The sequence below is a fragment of the Brugia malayi genome, assembly GCF_000002995.4.
Source record: "Brugia malayi strain FR3 genome assembly, contig: Bm_v4_ChrX_scaffold_001, whole genome shotgun sequence".
Taxonomy (NCBI): Eukaryota; Metazoa; Nematoda; class Chromadorea; order Rhabditida; family Onchocercidae; genus Brugia; species Brugia malayi.
In genome coordinates, this window is record NW_025062479.1 from 8,451,393 (window position 1) to 8,469,849 (window position 18,457).

The 18,457-nt window shown below is 31.6% G+C and overlaps 2 protein-coding genes across 3 annotated transcripts; both read right to left on the reverse strand.

The window, feature by feature from the left end:
• Nucleotides 1-1,595: 1,595 nt before the first annotated feature.
• Nucleotides 1,596-8,605, reverse strand: Bma-gem-1 (Uncharacterized protein; the record flags this gene model as incomplete). 2 transcript variants are annotated; one of them, XM_043074129.1, is made up of 19 exons in its annotated part: nt 1,596-1,632; nt 2,063-2,216; nt 2,381-2,627; nt 2,749-3,006; nt 3,164-3,381; nt 3,698-3,803; nt 4,005-4,074; nt 4,292-4,434; nt 4,603-4,716; nt 4,898-5,011; nt 5,416-5,535; nt 5,798-5,884; nt 6,022-6,102; nt 6,215-6,377; nt 6,505-6,658; nt 6,996-7,106; nt 7,400-7,478; nt 8,006-8,189; nt 8,511-8,605. In XM_043074129.1, 19 exons carry the CDS (start codon nt 8,603-8,605, stop codon nt 1,596-1,598), a joined length of 2,535 nt encoding a protein of 844 aa, XP_042930063.1. The 2 variants fall into 2 exon arrangements, with proteins under 2 accessions (XP_042930063.1, XP_042930062.1); XM_043074128.1 differs by having other exon boundaries at nt 5,398-5,535.
• A 6,624-nt stretch (nt 8,606-15,229) lies between these two features.
• Nucleotides 15,230-18,457, reverse strand: Bm4656 (Uncharacterized protein; the record flags this gene model as incomplete). The annotated part of the gene is made up of 7 exons (XM_001898839.1): nt 15,230-15,438; nt 15,798-16,005; nt 16,188-16,379; nt 16,751-16,986; nt 17,132-17,261; nt 17,545-17,663; nt 18,412-18,457. 7 exons carry the CDS (start codon nt 18,455-18,457, stop codon nt 15,230-15,232), a joined length of 1,140 nt encoding a protein of 379 aa, XP_001898874.1.

Consider the following 18,457-nt stretch of genomic DNA (forward strand, 5'->3'; position numbering starts at 1 on the left):
TGATGATCACAAGCAACAAATTAAGTAACCTAAATAAAATTAATTTGAAATTTATTTTACTTAAGTGACTTGAAACAGTTACTGTTTAAACCCAACTACCGACTGCCAATTCTTTTTGTCAGTAATCAAACTGCAACTAATCAATAAGAAAAAATGGATTTCTTTCATATAGAGAATGCATTATTTAGAGGATGCAATTTGCAAAAGCAAAAATAAAGGAAGAAAAAATGATACCTTGGAGCGGCTTAAATATAAAAGTGAAGTTTTAACCTAAATTCGGATATGTGCGCATGCACCAATGGATAACTGTGGAAAATGAAGGACAGAGTTAGAAATCATAAAGTGCAAAGCGTAATGAGGAACGCTCTCGAAAAAAAAAAAAAAAAAAAAACGAAATGCAAAGACTTAATACTATAAAAATAATACTATGACTTAATATTATAAAAAAAAAAAAAAGAGAAATATTTCAAATTTATTTATTTCTAGTTATTTTTCGACCATGCAGGAATACAGCCTATATGCATTGACATCATTTTGGATTAAATGTATTTTGAAATCATGCATATGAAATACATGTACACAAGCAGATTCGATTTCAAAGTGTGATAAAAACGATGGAGACGTATTCAGAAATTTTATAAGTTCACGTACGTCATGCAGAAAAGATGCAAAACTGTGGGCACAGAAGTATGATAAATATAATTCTCCTGTCTAAATTTGTATACACTGAAAATATTTGACGAAAAAGTGCATATAGAACTTAAAAAAGATGTTTACTATCGTTGCATAGTCCAAATACGAGGTAGAAACTCTGTTTTTATAAAACAGATATTATTAGCAGTATGTTTCCTGCACTGTGAGAGAAAAAAAAAAAGTTCAAAACAACGAGTGAATGGAAGTTATGATTTTACACACGAAAAATCTGCTCAGTTTAGAAGCTTCAGAAAACCGCGAGAATGGAAAAGATGACAATAAATTTCATGCGGAAGGTCGAATCTCATGCAACGAAAGAAAAACAGTTGAAATTTTCTAAAAGTTAAAATGAGCCTTATCAAATGAGGATTTACAAAAAAAAAAATTACAGATAAGGTGTTCTGATAAAGATTAGAATTCATGTCGTGTTACAGCTACTGCTGTCTATAATGAGTTGAATTATGCAATACACACAAAGAGAAGAAATTTTTGCATGTAGCAAAGTGAAAAATGAAGAAAAAGAGACCTTTTCCTGCTGAAAATGAAACTGCTCAACCACTTATTTGGAATATTCAAAACCATCATCATAAGAAACACCCATAAATACGGAAATGAAAATTCAAAATCAATCAACCCTTTTTACCTATTTGATGAAGTCATAAAGCATGCCTAAATAACAAAACAGATCCCCTCAAAATTCTTTTCCTATTCACTTCTAATCAAACTAATAGTAGGTCGAAAAAGTGAAAATGAACTAAAGCTTGTTTCTCAGGAGATAAAAAGTGAAAGTATGGTTCTAGAAGAAAACTGTTGCAGTAATCAACAAAATTCATCAAATCTGCTTCTTTTCTGCTATTTTGATGAAAAAATAGAGGGTATCATATCATAGACTACACTGTTCTTCACCGTCTTAATGCAGTCTGTCCGGTGCCAATATATCTATAACTAATAGTGTTAAATATAACAATGCATGAGTCGTACAGCACTTTAAAAAACCCTTGCTATTTTTAGATTTGATAAACTAAAATAACAGATAAATGCCGACAAAGAATCCACTAAAGTTTTTCCATTCTTTTATTGATAATTTATACAAAGTTTTGGCCACCATTGTGGTGCAAAAAACGATGAAAAATATGCACTGAAGTAGATTGTAAAGTAAAACGATGAAGTAAAATGAGGCCTAGTAGTATCTTAAACATAGCAACATTAGCTAAGGAAGACAAATGTTCACCAGTAATCAATTATTCACTTTTTTTCTGCATTTCTTTTTTTTTTTTTTTTTGGCAGATAGTTGCTTAAGAAAACTAAGTCGCTCAAGAAGTTATCTTATTTTGCAAGATAACTCTCTTTTTGAATAATAACTAATCACCTGTCACGTTTCATCAGATGTTTCTTTTCATGATCAGTATCACATGTAAGCATAAATATATCTATAGCTACAACCATAAGACCAGAAATCATTATGCCTGCTCCAGCTAGCAAGAAAATGTTGTCGTAACCAGTTAAATTATCACGAATGAAACCTGAAAAGTATTGTATTAAAGATCTCTTCCTGCACATAAATAGAAGTGTACGGTATATTTCCACTTCCCACAGAAAGGATAATTATATTATTAAAAGTGACGACAGAACTACGAATATTTTTATTTGCTTCACCAGGAAAGATAAAGTTACAATTCAACCTTACCGATTAATGCTGGACCGATAAGATTTCCAAGGCCTTCCACCAGACAGAGAATTCCATAACCGGTTTGAAAATCATACAAGCAAAGGATATGAAGAGTAATCACGGATGCTAAGGTGTAGTTCGCGCTAATGAAAAAACCAAAACCAATACAAAGTGTCAATAAGTGAATGTAGGAAGTAGCAAACGGTGTAAGAGCTACACATAAACCCGCTAAAGTTATAAATATGCCATACATTTGAATGATATACTGAAAAAAAGCTTAAGGTAGTGACAACAACAATAAAACCCTAGATAGCAAAGTGTTAAAAATCAAACCATAATCTAGAACGAGATATAAACATTAAAGGTTCAAAAACAAATGATCTTACTTGACTTGTTCGACTCCAGTCAGCGATGACTCCACAAAACAACATGCTCACCATATTTGTAAGACCAATGCTAGATACCAGATACGACGCTTTAGTCTCAGTAACATTATGAATTTCTACAGCATATTCCGGGAAATTGACATATGGTATATCAAAGAATACATAGAGAATAAATGTACTTAACAGGAAAATAGAAAACTCAGGAACTACCAAAACAAGTTTTGTATTGGAAATCCATTCCAGAAACGATTCCCACATCTGAACATATTCCCAAACTTTAAAAAATTTTTGCAGTTCATAAAGCGAATGACATTATATTGTTCCTAAATAAAATAGCAAATCTTGCAGCTTGTACTTCGAAATAATGTTTAAATTTCTAAGAACTGCATTTTGCAATATTAAAAAAAGACTTTACTTTACTCAACCGAATTGTTCTTCGCTTCCGCTTTCTGCGATAACAAATAGCAGGAGCAGAGGGTATCCGTCGGGACATACCAACACCAAATGGCACAAATTTCCATCGGAAACTTAACACATTGGCTGCGGGTACTCGACCTTGTGCTGCACCCAGCTGAGTCGCGATGCATGAACTGCGAACATTGCCGCTTGTAAAAGAAGGAACAATAGTTTCCGCTGCAAAAAGCACGAACTTATCTCACTAGTTAATCCTCGGATTCCAAAGCTATTACTTTCTTTCTCTAATGCACTTATATTCAACAAATTTGAAATGAATTAAGGTACCTGAACCAAATCTTCCTCAAGATATTAGGAATGTTAGCTATAAATACTTGAAAAATTAAATCCCTTGTAAAGAAGAATTTAATGTTTCAAACTGAACTGCCACAATACTTCATCCTCATTCATATCTTAAACGAAGTCTCATATCGTTTAATAAGTTTCGAAAATATGCAAATCTTTGAGTTCTTTCATCGTATAAAAACAGACATACAGGTTTCAACTGTCTGTGTTTCGGATTTTCCTTCCTTAGTGTCGTCGTCTAATAACGGTTCCTTTATTGCATCTTCTTGTACCAAATTATAGCTTTCCATGAATTCCTGATGTATTAAAAAATTACAAGTTCCACAGTTCCAGAATAAAAGTAAGGCTTAACTACGGAAGAAAAGATTTTGGAAAATTTAATCATTTACTAACTAGTCAGCAAGAAGGGAACTGCTCGTTTCCAGGAATATCCATTACACAACTGGAATATATAGCAATTGGAATAATTTGACTAATCATCTCTGACTTTAAATTACCTTTACAAATTTTACATAAATGACTTCGCTCTGTCGACTACTAACCACTTCATCCATACCGTCACCACCACTGAAAAAACAATTATGACGGGATACATTAAAATGTGAGTGCTAAGAATTTGTTCAAGAAGTAACACCGTCAAATGCGGGAAAAAATCTTTCTCAAACTATCGAATTCTGGAATATAACGGAAGCAAAGTATTCGGAAATGTAAAGAACATATAAATCATATTTCTAAATATTTTTAACACACAGAAGACACAAATAACAAAGTAGAAATAGAATACCGAAGCGTCCTCCTTGATAATTTGTTTTCTACTTTAGACATTTGGTTGGATATTAAATCAACAATTCCTGAGTGATAATTTTCCTTCGAGCAAACCTGATAAGGTGATCCCGATAATGTATCAATTCCAACGTTATACACCCCCTAAACTTTAAAAAAAAGCCGGATAAGAACCGTGATAGTTGCCGAAATAGTGCATTACTGATTGATTCGTTGAATGAGAAATTTCGGTAAACTGTTGGATCATAGTTTCGGAATTGGAACATGCAAAAGATGAAAAATTACCAAACCATGCTGTCTAGTATGGCTTACATCAAAAGTAAGTGCATGTCCTCTTCTTGTGTCATTTTCTGGAGCAAGCAAAAATTCACCCATACTGTAACTTTTTGACACTGGTATTTGCAGTTCATTTGCAGCTGCCTTTACCTGTAGATAAAAATATAAGTTTCTAAATACTAGCTACAAAAAATAGATTGTTTGTTAACACTTTCAGAAGACGTATTCATTTTTCCAGATAAATTAGGCGAAAATGTTATTCAAAGTCGTAACTTTAGGTTTACTTTTTCCTGCACCCATAACGTTTGCCTCACATCACAAATGCATTTACCGATTGTATATTTAAGGAGTGATCGATAAGTTGCAGAAGGGGTGTTGCATATGTCGGTATTGAAGGTAGCGATATGGTACGGCGGGAAGTCGGACCAGTATAAGGAAAACCCATCTAAAAAAGGTAGTTTAAGGCTTCGTGATTCGGTCTTAAGAATCTCACAGGGAGAAGTGAATTTTTGTCCATAGAACTGTAATTCCTTTGATAAAATAGTTCCTTAATAAAAAAAAAAAAAAGCCTTCACAAATTCCAAAACAAGCCAAAGAATCTGAAAGAAAACATAAAATCAGAGCAAAAATTCCCTAATACACCAAGTGTAGCCTTTGAGCACCGTAGTTCTTTTCGTTGCTGCCGCATTTTTACTGCGCAAAGGTTCAGTTTAAAGCCAATAGGCTTTAAATATAAGGAAGTTATGATCAAGAGCCTCTGGAATTCACTTAGACGATGACTAAGAGTCACTGGAAGTTTGATGTGAAGATTTGTATTAATATCAGGCTGACCTGATAACTGAAACTAACAGTGAAGACATTTGAATTATTAGCAGCATTCCTCATAGCTAACCGTAACTTTTCACGTTCAGTTTTTCCGATGAATTTTTTTCTCTTGTATTCTATAGTATCATGCGGCCACTCCAGATCCTAAAATAAAATTCTGAATCAAATTAGACTGCCAGAATTATTTCGACTTTAGCCAGCATCTTCTTAACCTAGTTCTGTGGCTTGCTCAAAACACTTAAAGCACACTCCGTCTACCCTGAGAAAACAATCCATAGATTCGAAATATCAGATTCAAGCTATACCTGATGTAGAATGTCCCTACAACTTTGGTGGGTAACAACTCAAATAATTTTTCATAATAATATTCGATACACTGTTAGTGGTATAAAAAAAAAAAATTCACCTTAATCATAAAACCACAACCAACAATAAAGAGTAAAAGAAATCCCATACAAAGAAGAGAAGAACGCCAGCCGAATTTTGCAAATAGCTAAACAGAGAATTAAGAATAACTTGAAAGTTATGTATTATCTCAGAAAGATAGAACAACAACTGAGCTAATATTTAAACCGAATATTAGAAATTGCAGATGAAAATTAATTAATCTTCAAACGACGTTAAACTGACCATTTCGATGAATGGTGCAAGAACAAAAGTACCCGCGCCAGAACCGCAAACAGCAATACCCGTTGCAATGGCTCGTTTTTTCTTTAAAAGAAATAAAGAATTAGATAAATATTGTTAATGAAAATATATTAACATTCATTTATTGCCAGAAGCGGAACCAAATTGAAATGACCCAAGAAAAAAACAACTGTACTTGAAAATAGTAAGTAACTGCAACAATAGCGCTATTAAAGCAAAAGCTTAAACCAATGCCCGTAATGAATGCAAATGAAAGCAAAAAATGCCAAATACTAAATGCGAAAAAGGATATTAAACCACCACCGGCTGCTATCAATCCACCAATAATTGCCATACGTCTGCAAGAATACTCACTTCGAAAGCACACGAAGATATCCTCAAAACAATACAAAATGGCTAATCCGCAAAACAAATATATGACGCACTTCAGATTCAAAATATTACAAATGTACAAGAAAGACAGACCGACAATCATATATATCTGTTAAAGCTCCAGCAAGCGGCCCTGATAACAACGGTATTGATAAAAAAATTGATCCAACAATACCAGACATTGTTTTTGTTACATTGAAGTGTCCTTGAATTTCAGAAAACATGATGCCAAATGAAAATGAAATACCTGCAAATGTTAAAGGCCACGTTAGAAAATGATCTTAGTTGTTTCAGGATCACTTTCAATAAAATTTATGCACTGATCTTCCTATCACCAACTTACAACAATAAAACATTTAATGTAATCTAAATTTCGTGAAAATTATATAAATTTGAGTGTATGATATTAATATGTAAATTGTAATAAAAATCGAAACTAACTGGATGTTTGAATTAATTTTTTGAAAAGAAAAGCTTTTAGAAAAAGATTAGTTCTACTATGGAAATATAAATATATATAGAGAAATAAATCATCGAATAACAAACACATTCGTAAGAATGATACTGGGAAGTGAAATACTTACCGTCACAAATAAAATGAATAAGGAAAGATGCAAGAACAATGATCCATCCATAGCCACCGTCTGGTGGAATTGGTTCATCCACTGATGATGAAAATGTCGATTCTGTACCAACTGAAAAAGAAACATGATCAAAATTTAGTCAAATGTTCTAACAGGTGTTTTTAATGTACCTGTTAATCGTACTCACATGAATATTCGGATGTGCTCTCACAAAATTAACAGTTGTACTTGCAAAAATGACGTATGAAAATTAAGAAACATGGCATCAGCAGTAGCAGCAAACTGTCGATGATAAGGAACTATCCCATCATTTACACCACAATTATTATATATTCATAAAACTGAACATTCAAAAAGAAAACGATCTTTTTTGATTCCATAATAAGTACAAAGAAAAATAGTACATTTATCGCATGAAGGAAAATGAGTCGCCTTCTTTTCTAATCGTACTACATGAACATGATTGTTATACAACTGATAATCCTGCAAAGAAAGATAAGTCAACAATCAGTAAGTGACACCAATGAAAAATATGCGCGTAGGCTAGGTGATTCGCAAGCTATTTCGCTACAATTTGAGTGATAAATAATACTTGAGTACAAATTTGGTACTACACAGGCGGAACAAGAAAAAAGATTTATTTTAGCAAAATAAAGTGTGTATTTTTCATTTTGTCATAATAAAGAAAAGGAACAAAGCTAATGAAATACAAGAAATTAATTGATGTATCAGCATTTAATATCATGCACTGAAGATGTAGTAGATATCATGCTTTAAAGATATGATAGAATAAGAGATCAAAAATGAACTGTTCTCATCAAAACGGAGGTAATGGCTGTGGAAAGACTGCCATGTAATGAATGATTTTTCGTTCTTCATAGTGCTAGAAATGCTAATATTATTCGCCTTTTCTTAGAGTTAGTCCGCAATCAAAGAAAGAAACCATTTAACAGAAATGTGTTGTATGGAATAACCGGGAACTCTTCATTTGTAAGAACACAATAACAAACCTCCGAATGAGCAGGGACCGAATCTGACAGAGCTGCTTCTACAATCCTGTCCTTCGTCTCAACTTCCTCCTCTCTGTCCAACATTGTGAAGAAAATTGACTCTAATGAACGAAAAGATGGATCGAAGGACCACTGCACCGCAATCCAAATATGACCTGGAAGGATACGTAGGATTATAGACAAACTGGATGAACAAAATCTTCCAGCCACGTATAAATACATCATAAAATTAACTTCTTGATTAAGTCACTGGAATCAACAAAACAGCTGAATCTATCAGTACGGTGCAACTATATGACGGACAAAATAGTCTGGAAAAAACAGAAATAATACCGCTATCTTGATAGATATTTGGGTAAAAGGGTGATGGAAGTATCTTGGATAAATCTCATGTCTTTTCGCGAATAAAAAATTTAGCACTTTAGACTGAAATTTTGGAAATCTTTAAACCATACAAATAAGTTTAACTCCGGTGCATAAAACCAACCATCTTACTGAGACTTACAGTGAGTTATTCATATAAAATCCAAGCCTCGATTTTGCAGAAGCAGCTATGCAAATCATTCCCGGTGAATGCAAATTTTTTACCGATAGCCGCATCGTTTCGTATCACAGTGTTATTTTTGCGCCCGCTCAAGCTCTGAACTACACACTCTGCAATACCAGTGGTCTCTAAACCTCTTTTCGTCTGTCTATCACACCTTGAATACGAGAAGTAGTCTTTTTGTTGCAGTCAGTGATCTCAGATAACTGCAACTGTTACTTATTTCTGAAGTTGTGGATCACGGTTACGGTCACTCAGAGCATATCGTTAACGCCAAACTTTCACACTGTCGTTTGACCTCTGCCATTCAAACAACTGCGCAAAAACACTTCGCCTAAACGAAGAGGGAAGGTGCAGACAATGAGCAAATGAAGTGGTAAAATATCGTTTTCTGCAGAAGACGATTTAATAAATGGTAAATGACATTTAAGGGTTGTTAGTTGTTAGTCCGTCTTAATATAATTTCTTGAGATCGGTAGCGGTACTCAACAAATGCCAGCAATGTTGGAAATGATTAGACGAACATTGAGAGAAGTCCTCACCTCGGCGTATTCACAGCATTATTCAGAGGATATATGAAAGCAGCTAGATGCATGGAATAGTTAACTAGCATTCTGAAGATTCTTGAACTATTTGTCATGTTCGTTTTCTACTATCTCAAAAAGATACGAAAATAGTATTGGAAACCATACACGACAGTTATTGGCAGTAAATTTACAAACCAAGCTAATTTGTGAAGGAGTAATACACTGTTCGAACCTCTTCGCGGCGTGATGATCCACTGAGCGCCTTTCCAAAAAATGGCTATCTATAGTGTTTTTAAAATTAGACAATAAAGTTATTCAAAAGCTAGGGAAATCACATGAAATATTCCTGTGAATGCTTCATTTTGATTAATCGGAACAAAATTACTGATGCAGCAAATCAGTCTCCATTTACTGCTTCATACTAGGATACAAGGAATGGTGTTTATAATTGATTAAATTTCATAAATTAAAGGAAAAAAAGCTTTACGAGTGCTTTCATGAACGAATTAACAAGATTCAAATATAAAGTGAGTAAATTAAAATAATACAACTAAAATACATACAAAGATAAAAGTGATGCATACGTCACAGTTGGAAATAATTGTTATCTTTTAATGATTTAAACTATTAAACTAAACCATTATTACTTATTTCTTTATTCCTTAAAATGCATAAATCCGGACGTTATAGTCAACATATCGGATACCTGAAAATATGTCTTCTAGCGACTGTATTCTATTTGTCATGAAAAAAATTTCTGTTCAATTTGTAAAATCCATATATTAAGTAAAGCGTTTAATAATGTTTTACCAACTATTAAAATGCAAACTTCGTGAGAAAAAAACATAATCATCATTAGTACTCTAGTAATATTTAGTAATATTATTATCAAATGTTATCAAAAGTAATATTATCCCTCACCATTTAGTAATATTATCTAAAGCACTATTCCAGCGATATAGACCAAGACTATTAGCCTAGTCGAGAAGTAAATTAATAAACATTGAGAATATAAAAATATTAAGAGGTATTAATACAAATAGGATGACCAGTATTTTGATATGTCGCGTTGCACATTTAGAAGCACTTCAATTTTTTTCTTTTATTTTTTTCCTTGCACATGGCCACATTAAGAGAATCAGCATATAAGCTTCCAAAAAAAAGCTTACAACTTTACCAAATGATTAGTTTTTTGATTAGTTTCATTAACGATTGATAGTTTTAAGCTTGTTACATTTTCGCAAAATTATTCAACGATTTTTCGTCCCTTAATCTTACAAAGATTTTATAAATTAATGCAAAAATTGTGTGAAAAACCAGACGAATGAACAAATTTGTTTAATTATAGGAATTCAGTTGTACTGAAAAACGATTTTTAAACTCCAACTTGCTTGCATGAAAATCATATTTTTAGTTATGAGAGTTAACGAAATCTTGAAAGCTGTGATTGTTGAATTGAGGTGCTTTTCATTCGGCACTAAAATTTTATAAATATTTTAATGTGTTAAAAGGAAATCATCCCCTGAACGGTTTCGATCCTATAAAATTTCATGAGAACAAAATAAAATGAATTATGTTATAGATTTATAGCAAATTTGATTTCAAAATATTTCAAAAATAATTTTTATTCAAACGAATTAGAAAATAATATACGCTATTTTTAGGTGAATTAAGTATTAACTAATAAACAGTATTAACTTTTCAAAAGCAGAGAATTTAATAAAGTGGTAAAAAAAAAAATGGATGATCATGAAATATCACCCTATACTCTCACAATTATTCGTTAATTGGGATTTGAAACTTTAATATGAAAAATAGAGCGAAGATTGCAGTAATATTTTTAAACTGTGCTGAGACACAGAAATTAAGTGGATGCTATCTCTAAGATCCCAGAAATGCAAAAAAAAAAAAAAAAAATAAAATAAAATAAAATAAAATAAATAAACGAAAAATTCGTTATATAAAATTGGATTCTTGTATGGAGAATAGAACCTATTTATGTTATAGCAAATTTCATTTGTTGAATGAGTGAGAAATTTAATTCCATTGCAAATCACACTACCGTATTATCATAGTTACAAGATGAAAAAATCATGAAAGCCGGACTATTATCAACTGTTATATTTTGTAAAGTGTAATTTTTGCTGATCATTCTTGGAACCCCAATAACTTTAATGTCAACTCATTTAGTGAATTCTCTAAAATTCTTTTTTTTAGGAAAGTATTTGACATATATCATAAAATATTGGTTGAAAATGTTATCCATGAAGAATAAAAGCTTTAAATTATTAAAAAAAAAAGTAATTAAGCAATGTCTGTGCACTAATCAAAAAACTAATTTTTGAATTATTATAATACTCACTAGAAAAGTTTACTGCTAACTAGAAAGTAAAGGAGAAATATGAATTAAAAAAAACGATCGATAAAAAAAAAATAATAAAAAATATGCAATGCGGATAATAAACTTGTCATTGTTAACTAACTTATCCTTATCATTGTTAAGTTTCAATAAAAAAAACAAATTATTAGTAAAAACTATCTCATCAAAAAAAGAAAACGTTGCAACTGAAATATTTCTCGCTATGTATTTTAAAAACAAGTCATAGAATCAAAAGGATGCTGAAAAACAAAATTTCACTAAATACTATTCATGCAACGTTTGATTCATGAGGAAACAGAACGATAAAATAAAAAAATTAACGAATGATAAAATAAAATAAAAAAAAAGGAAAAAAAGCTGAACAAGATAAAGATAAAAACCTTCGATTAATGCTTAATCATCATCAGGTCAAGGAAGTTAAACTAGCAGTGTTGTCACTTCAAACACAAGTCTCTTATGATTATTTCGTGATGCTTCCTCTTTTGAACAGACAAATAGTACAAACAATGATTTTTTTTGAAATATCATACAAAATAAATTTATTGCTACAGTGAGATAATCACACAAATAATTTATTTAAAAAAGTTTCATATTAATTTTAGTTTTGCAACTTTTGTACTTCATTTTTACACTAATTTAGCAGGAAAGCATTAGATAATGTTAAGTAATCAATAAATAGAGATAATAAATATTACATCAAAGACAAAAGCTTAGGTATAACAAAAGATAAAATTGAAGAAATTGACAAAGCATGACTCAATGACTCAATGAGACCTCTGAAAGATAAAAATAGAACAGAGGTATTATGGAGTAACTTTAATTAACAATCATGTGTCGTTTGGCATGCAAATATAAAGATATTATTAGCAGTCAATTGCTTCTTAAGTTGATTTTGCTTATCTCATTTCCACACAATTTTGGTTTTCTTTTTTATATTTTATTTATAAAACATATTTTCAGATGTTTTTTCCAACGATAAGCCAAGGAATAGCTAATCAGAACCAAGCGTTTATTTTATTTAATAAGTGTGCTGAATTCAAAATTTGAAACCTATACATTTTAAACTACAACAAACTTAAACACGTATTTCCGAAAATCAATATAAACTTTTGTAAAAAATTAGAAGACCATATTTTGGTATGCTATTAATTAAAAAATGGAAGTAATGGCAAAAATTCGGAAAAAAATAAAACCGGTGGTACCCAAGAGGCATTTAATATTTGCTGGCATTGAGAAGGCTACAAGTACATTCATTACACATTTTTGCTAAAGATGCCAATCACTCAACAAATCCATAAAGCTGATGTGTTTTAAAATTTTGTCCGATTTTTATTTTATACTATTTGCTTTTTAGCAATTTCATCAATGTGTGCGCATTTGCAAAACCTTGCAATAATCCTTATTCTCATCTTCATTTTAATGATTACACAGTGAAATGTAATCGACGAATATGGCTGGAATCATAATCATTCTTATAATATCTATCATTGATTTCCCTAGTGAATCCGATCTGAATATATTTCATTTCAGGCTTAAAATTGAGAATTTTAAATTGCACTTCAAGGTGAAACAGGCGTTGCCCGTCAAATTCCGATTGAAATTTACATCAAAAAAGTCGCAAATTCATTGCTTAAGTTTTTGTTAAGTTGAAAAAAGAAGTAAAAAGAAAAACACCACTTTTATTGATGCTGTTGTAAGCCAAATAAATTTATTGAGAGAGATTTGCAAGCCATGTAATCCTGCACGGAAAAAAAATGAATAATTCTGTCGAAGATGTTCAGCATGACAAATGTAACTGGGTTTTTAGATTTCTGGTTAATAGAGATGAGGAAAAATCTAAAGCTTATAAAATATTGAACAGGCGATAATAAGATAATATCATCATGTAAGCGCTTCACATGAATTTTTGTGAGCTTTTAGCTCAATTTTTGGAAATCCATAACTAATGTGTTTTCTTTAGCACTAGAATTGTTGAAGACAATGATCTGGACCATTTTCAGCAAAAAGTTTATCTTTTAAAAATGAATACATATACCTTTTTTTTCAACTAGGATACATGAACCTCCAAAAACTGATAATGCAAAAAAGGAATCTGCAGTAATATCCTTGAATTACAAAAATTTAAATTTATAGATTGTGAGACACATTTAGGGACGGAGCTAGTGTTAAAAGACGCAACATTTAATTGTAAATCTATTACTTAAATCTTAACATTGATAGCAGAATCCCCACATAGTTTTCATTGTTCTTTTCTATATTTCAACGCATGTTTGACTTTGTGTGAAATGCCAGTTTATCTCCATTACTAAAATAGGTGAACAAACACAGGTGAAGCCAGAAGTACATTTGAGAATATTGGGAAGAGGATATGAGTAATAACAAATTACAGGCAGCAAAGTGTAGGATTTTCATACTCTCTTGAAACAAATGATTAGTTTTCCAATGTGAGGCAACGGACAAAGAGCTCTATTTTAGAAATTAAAGTAGAAATATAATAATAATTAACTTTTATAATCTTAATTTATTAGCTTAATAGCATCTAAACTTTCTTAACATACTTTCCTAATGGACATTTTCCAATGGGATTTTATAGTTTATTGACAAGACAACGGGTGATGAGTTAGATGGTCCATGAGAATGTAACAAGTTGAATAGGACGCTGATGCTGGATATTGTATTCATGCTCAAAAGACCACTTTACATGTCTAATGAAAATTATTCCAGTAGTGTTTATAAAGTTTGGACCTATTTATGATAACACATAAACACTAGACAATATATGAACACAAACACACTGATTAAAGTGGAGTATTTTCCATCAAGCACACTGGAACAAAAATGTCTCATTGGCTTGGATGGGCTTTTTTGGCTTAGAAAAGCATATTATGGGAAAAGGCATATTATATTAGCATAAAGATTATAAAAAGCATTAGTAGATAGAAAAGTATCTGCGTGTTCATTAGAACAATGAGAAAATCTAAGCTACAATAGGATGAGACACTATTATAATTAATAATTACATGCTAAAGCAAAGTTGCACTATCAGCAGCACATTAGAAGTTTGGAGATCTAATGTGTCCTCCATCTTCCTAACCCGTAAGAAATAGGCATAAAAAGAAATCCAAGCTATCAAACTGGACCAGAATTTTTCATAAAAAATGTCAGTAATTAAAAACCGAAATGAATTCGGTGCCGTAATTCATTCTATTTCTTCCTTTCGTTCTGAATTAAAGTTCTTTTAAGTGACATAAATGCTAGTCGTCAGAATCGAGAACGAAACGGTAATGTTACTCTAATAACAATGATATGAGCTGTACAGTTAATAAAGGGAAAACAATAGCAAATTATCATCTATTACCACTATTATCACTATTATTATTGAAAAGCGAAAAATAAATAACATTTACACCAGTATAACCCTGCATCAATTGAAATTTATTCACTAGAACAGATATTTTATTCGGTAGACTAGAAAGATGAAAAGAAATTCAGAAATATAAATTGATCAGTTGTGAGATGTCTTGAGTCCACTAATAATTTCCTGGAAGTAACCTATATCGAATAAAGTGTATCATAAATTTTTTTAAGGAATCGCTGGAGTTTATTTGAAAAGATTCGTCATAATAGAAGGATCTGTAGACCTATGCAGACATTATTAATTATAAACAGTGTTTGCAAAAGGTAAATGAAAAGAACAATCATATTTCGGCAAATTTTCTTATATTCGTTTTTGGAAATGTTGATTGCAGATGTTGCTTTTCTTTCATAAAATTCTACCAGTATGGACTGTCCGTGGGTAAATTTTTCCAAGCTGCAAATTTAGTCCAATCGTCAAATTCATATGTATATGCATCATTGGGATCATGTTTCCCAAATGATAATGATACGGGTAATGGAGAAATGGGAGTTTGCGCTTCCTGGCTTATTAACACATAATTTCGACCATTATTTGAATCCCAAAATTGCTGCTGATTTGTGTCACCTGTAATTTTATTAAAAGTACTCAAAGGATGTGACTGGTTAAGGCATTACTGTATAAGTACTGTATTACTGTATAAGCTGTACTTCTATAACATAATAATGGTTTCACGAACACATTTTTATGGTTTGTGAATGATGTTTCGTGCAGAAGTTATGCTGATTGCTATTCAGTAAATTTTAATAAAATGCATTTTATACTTTATGCTATCTTGTTTTAGAAATATTTGAAGCATGAAATATTAAGCAGCGAAGATATGATTTAAATTATAGAAGTTTTTCAAAGGATATTGCTTCATTTAAACTTTTATCATACTCGATTTTTACCAAGTTGTATAGAAAATTTATAGTAAATTTTGTTACCTTGAGAAGAGCCAATTTCAAAGCAAATGCAGAATTCAATTCGTGCATTCGGATTATAGCCATTGGTGGGCAATTCAACATCAAAACTAAACGTATCATAAAATTTGGATGATGAGGGCTGATAAATTGCCATACGGTCCAGAAAACTTTTCCATCCATCCGATGTGAAACGTACAAATACTTTCTTCTCATATGTTATATTTTTGACCTAAATTAAACAAATACAAAACAGTATTTCCGATTAAAAGTTTTTATTGAAGTCACACGAAGACAGTAGGACAGTCAAAAAATTTTGCCTGTTTCTTTAATTAAATTAAATAACTACATTTTTTTTTAAAGACCAATATCAGTGGAAAGAGATAACAATTCAGAAAAGAACTGGAAAGGAACCTTAATGGTGCCAACCATATGGCATATCTCATTTTTAAGAACAACATTTTCTAGCGCAACAAACCCCCTTTCCAAGGTTTCACGAAACTTAACGTATTCACTAGCCGGTTGCTTGAACGATATCACCCATGAACCGGATACCTGACTGGACTTTTTGTTCTCATCTGTTTCTCCTAGTAATCGACGAATTACCTAAACATGAATTTGTGAAATTATTGACTGAGTAAACACTGAAAAAGAATACGTAGGCCTTCATTCTCATTCATTATCCTCTCTCCGAAATTACTTCAGCACAAAATCAAAAAGCAGAGTAGTACCACATAACTTTTCCTAATCACTGCTGTCCTTATAAAATCAACGAATTTGTAGTACATAAAAAAAATTACGTAGTATTTACATAATTCATTAGTAAGATAATAGCTAGTGCACGTCTTTCCAATAAATTAATGATTAATTATCACCTGAAATAAGCTACGAATTTCTTGGTTAACCAAAAATTGTTTTCAAATTTATGATTTGAATGGATGAATGGAGCAGTGAGTATATAAATGAAGAAAACATACTGATGCGCTAATGGTCGGTGGATAATCTGAAGGTTCCGATATTATACGCACTGTGGTCAGATCTTTACCGCAGTCATCGGCAAAACGTACACTTTTATATGAGCTAATAGCAACCTTCTCTGTTTGAGCAACTACATTTTCAACAATCACTGCCAACTGATCGAAGTCATCGACATTACTGTCAACAAAATTCTTGTAGTCCAAATTAGCATTTGATTCTCCTTGCGATATTGATTCTAAAATTCAAAATGATAACATACACAAAGAATACATGAATTTTTTTTATTTGCTCAGGAAGTTATATTAAGTAGAATTTTTGTTTTCGGTTTTAATATATTCCAAACTTCAAGCACTTCCAAAATTAATGATAAAGTAGTTTACCAGCATTGTCCAGTGATTTTTCAACTGTAATTGGTATAAGCTGACGTTTTTTCAACTGTTCTGTAAGTGTAGTTCGTGAATTGATAACACCTAATCGATTGAGCGCATCTGATTCGCTCTGTGAGCGCACCTGTAAATAATTTATGGAATTTTCTTGATAGAAATGAGAATAGTTTAATGTGAAGTGGATATGGCAAATTCTCAAAAACATGAGAAAATCGTACGAGTTTTCGTTGACAATACTGAAGATCCGATATTTCAAGCGTCAGCAGTTTTACTAGCATAGGAATGGGTAAAAGGAGTTGCTGTTGCGATAACCGGCAATCTTGAAGACAATATTTAAACTACCAATAATTGGTTAAAATACCCTAACTTGCTGATTTCCGTAGCAGATATCAAAAACATCTACTTACTCTCAATAACGATGACATCGGATGATGTCGGCTGACAATTGGAAAGGATGCAGCACGGCGGCATATGGTTGGACATAATATAGATGATGATGGATCAGAACCAACAGATCGCAAATCATCTAAAAAAAATTTTTTTTTTCTTTTAAATTATAACTGAATAACAATAACTGCTAATAGTATGTAGTAAACCATAATATATTAAAAACGCCGTTGTTTCAATTCAAAGTTTTCTGATTTCATTTTGAATTTCACAGCTCTCAGAATTTCATTTGTTCTGCCCTATATGCAGCCATTCATTATTTGCAGCTAAAATAATCCACAAAACAACATTTTATACTTTGTATCTGTTAGTATCCATATTTGTATGTTTTGCTACCTGTAATCATCATTCAAACATTTGCTTCATCTCAGTCTTCACATTCCGCACAAAAGGAGGTCAAATTATGGATCTAGATCTGTTTGGCTCCAATTATCAATGGGAGTGAATTACTTAATTGAATTTGAAGTGAGATTTTTTCACTTAATTGAATTTGAAATGAGAAAAATATTAACTAGCAGTAAAATGAAAGAAACTAAAAGTGAAACTTGTGGCGTTGTTGTGTAATCAAAATATAAAGGGATTGCGTTTTGAGAGAGAAAAAATTTTTCCTAAGGAAGTATAACTAGAAGGTTAGAAAATCAATTTGAATTTAAGAATTTCGAAGACTAAATCATGATTAAAACGAAGCGGTTAAGTAAGTATGTCATTCTCAATTACACTCAATTCTGAACTTGTTAATTCTTTCTTTTTAATTTTCGGATTTTAGTATTATAATCGCATAAAAGCAGAGTGTTACGATCTATTTTCAAGAATGAACAGAAATTTACCTCGCAACCAATCCTTGGACAAATCTGATCTTACTGCGCATTGCAT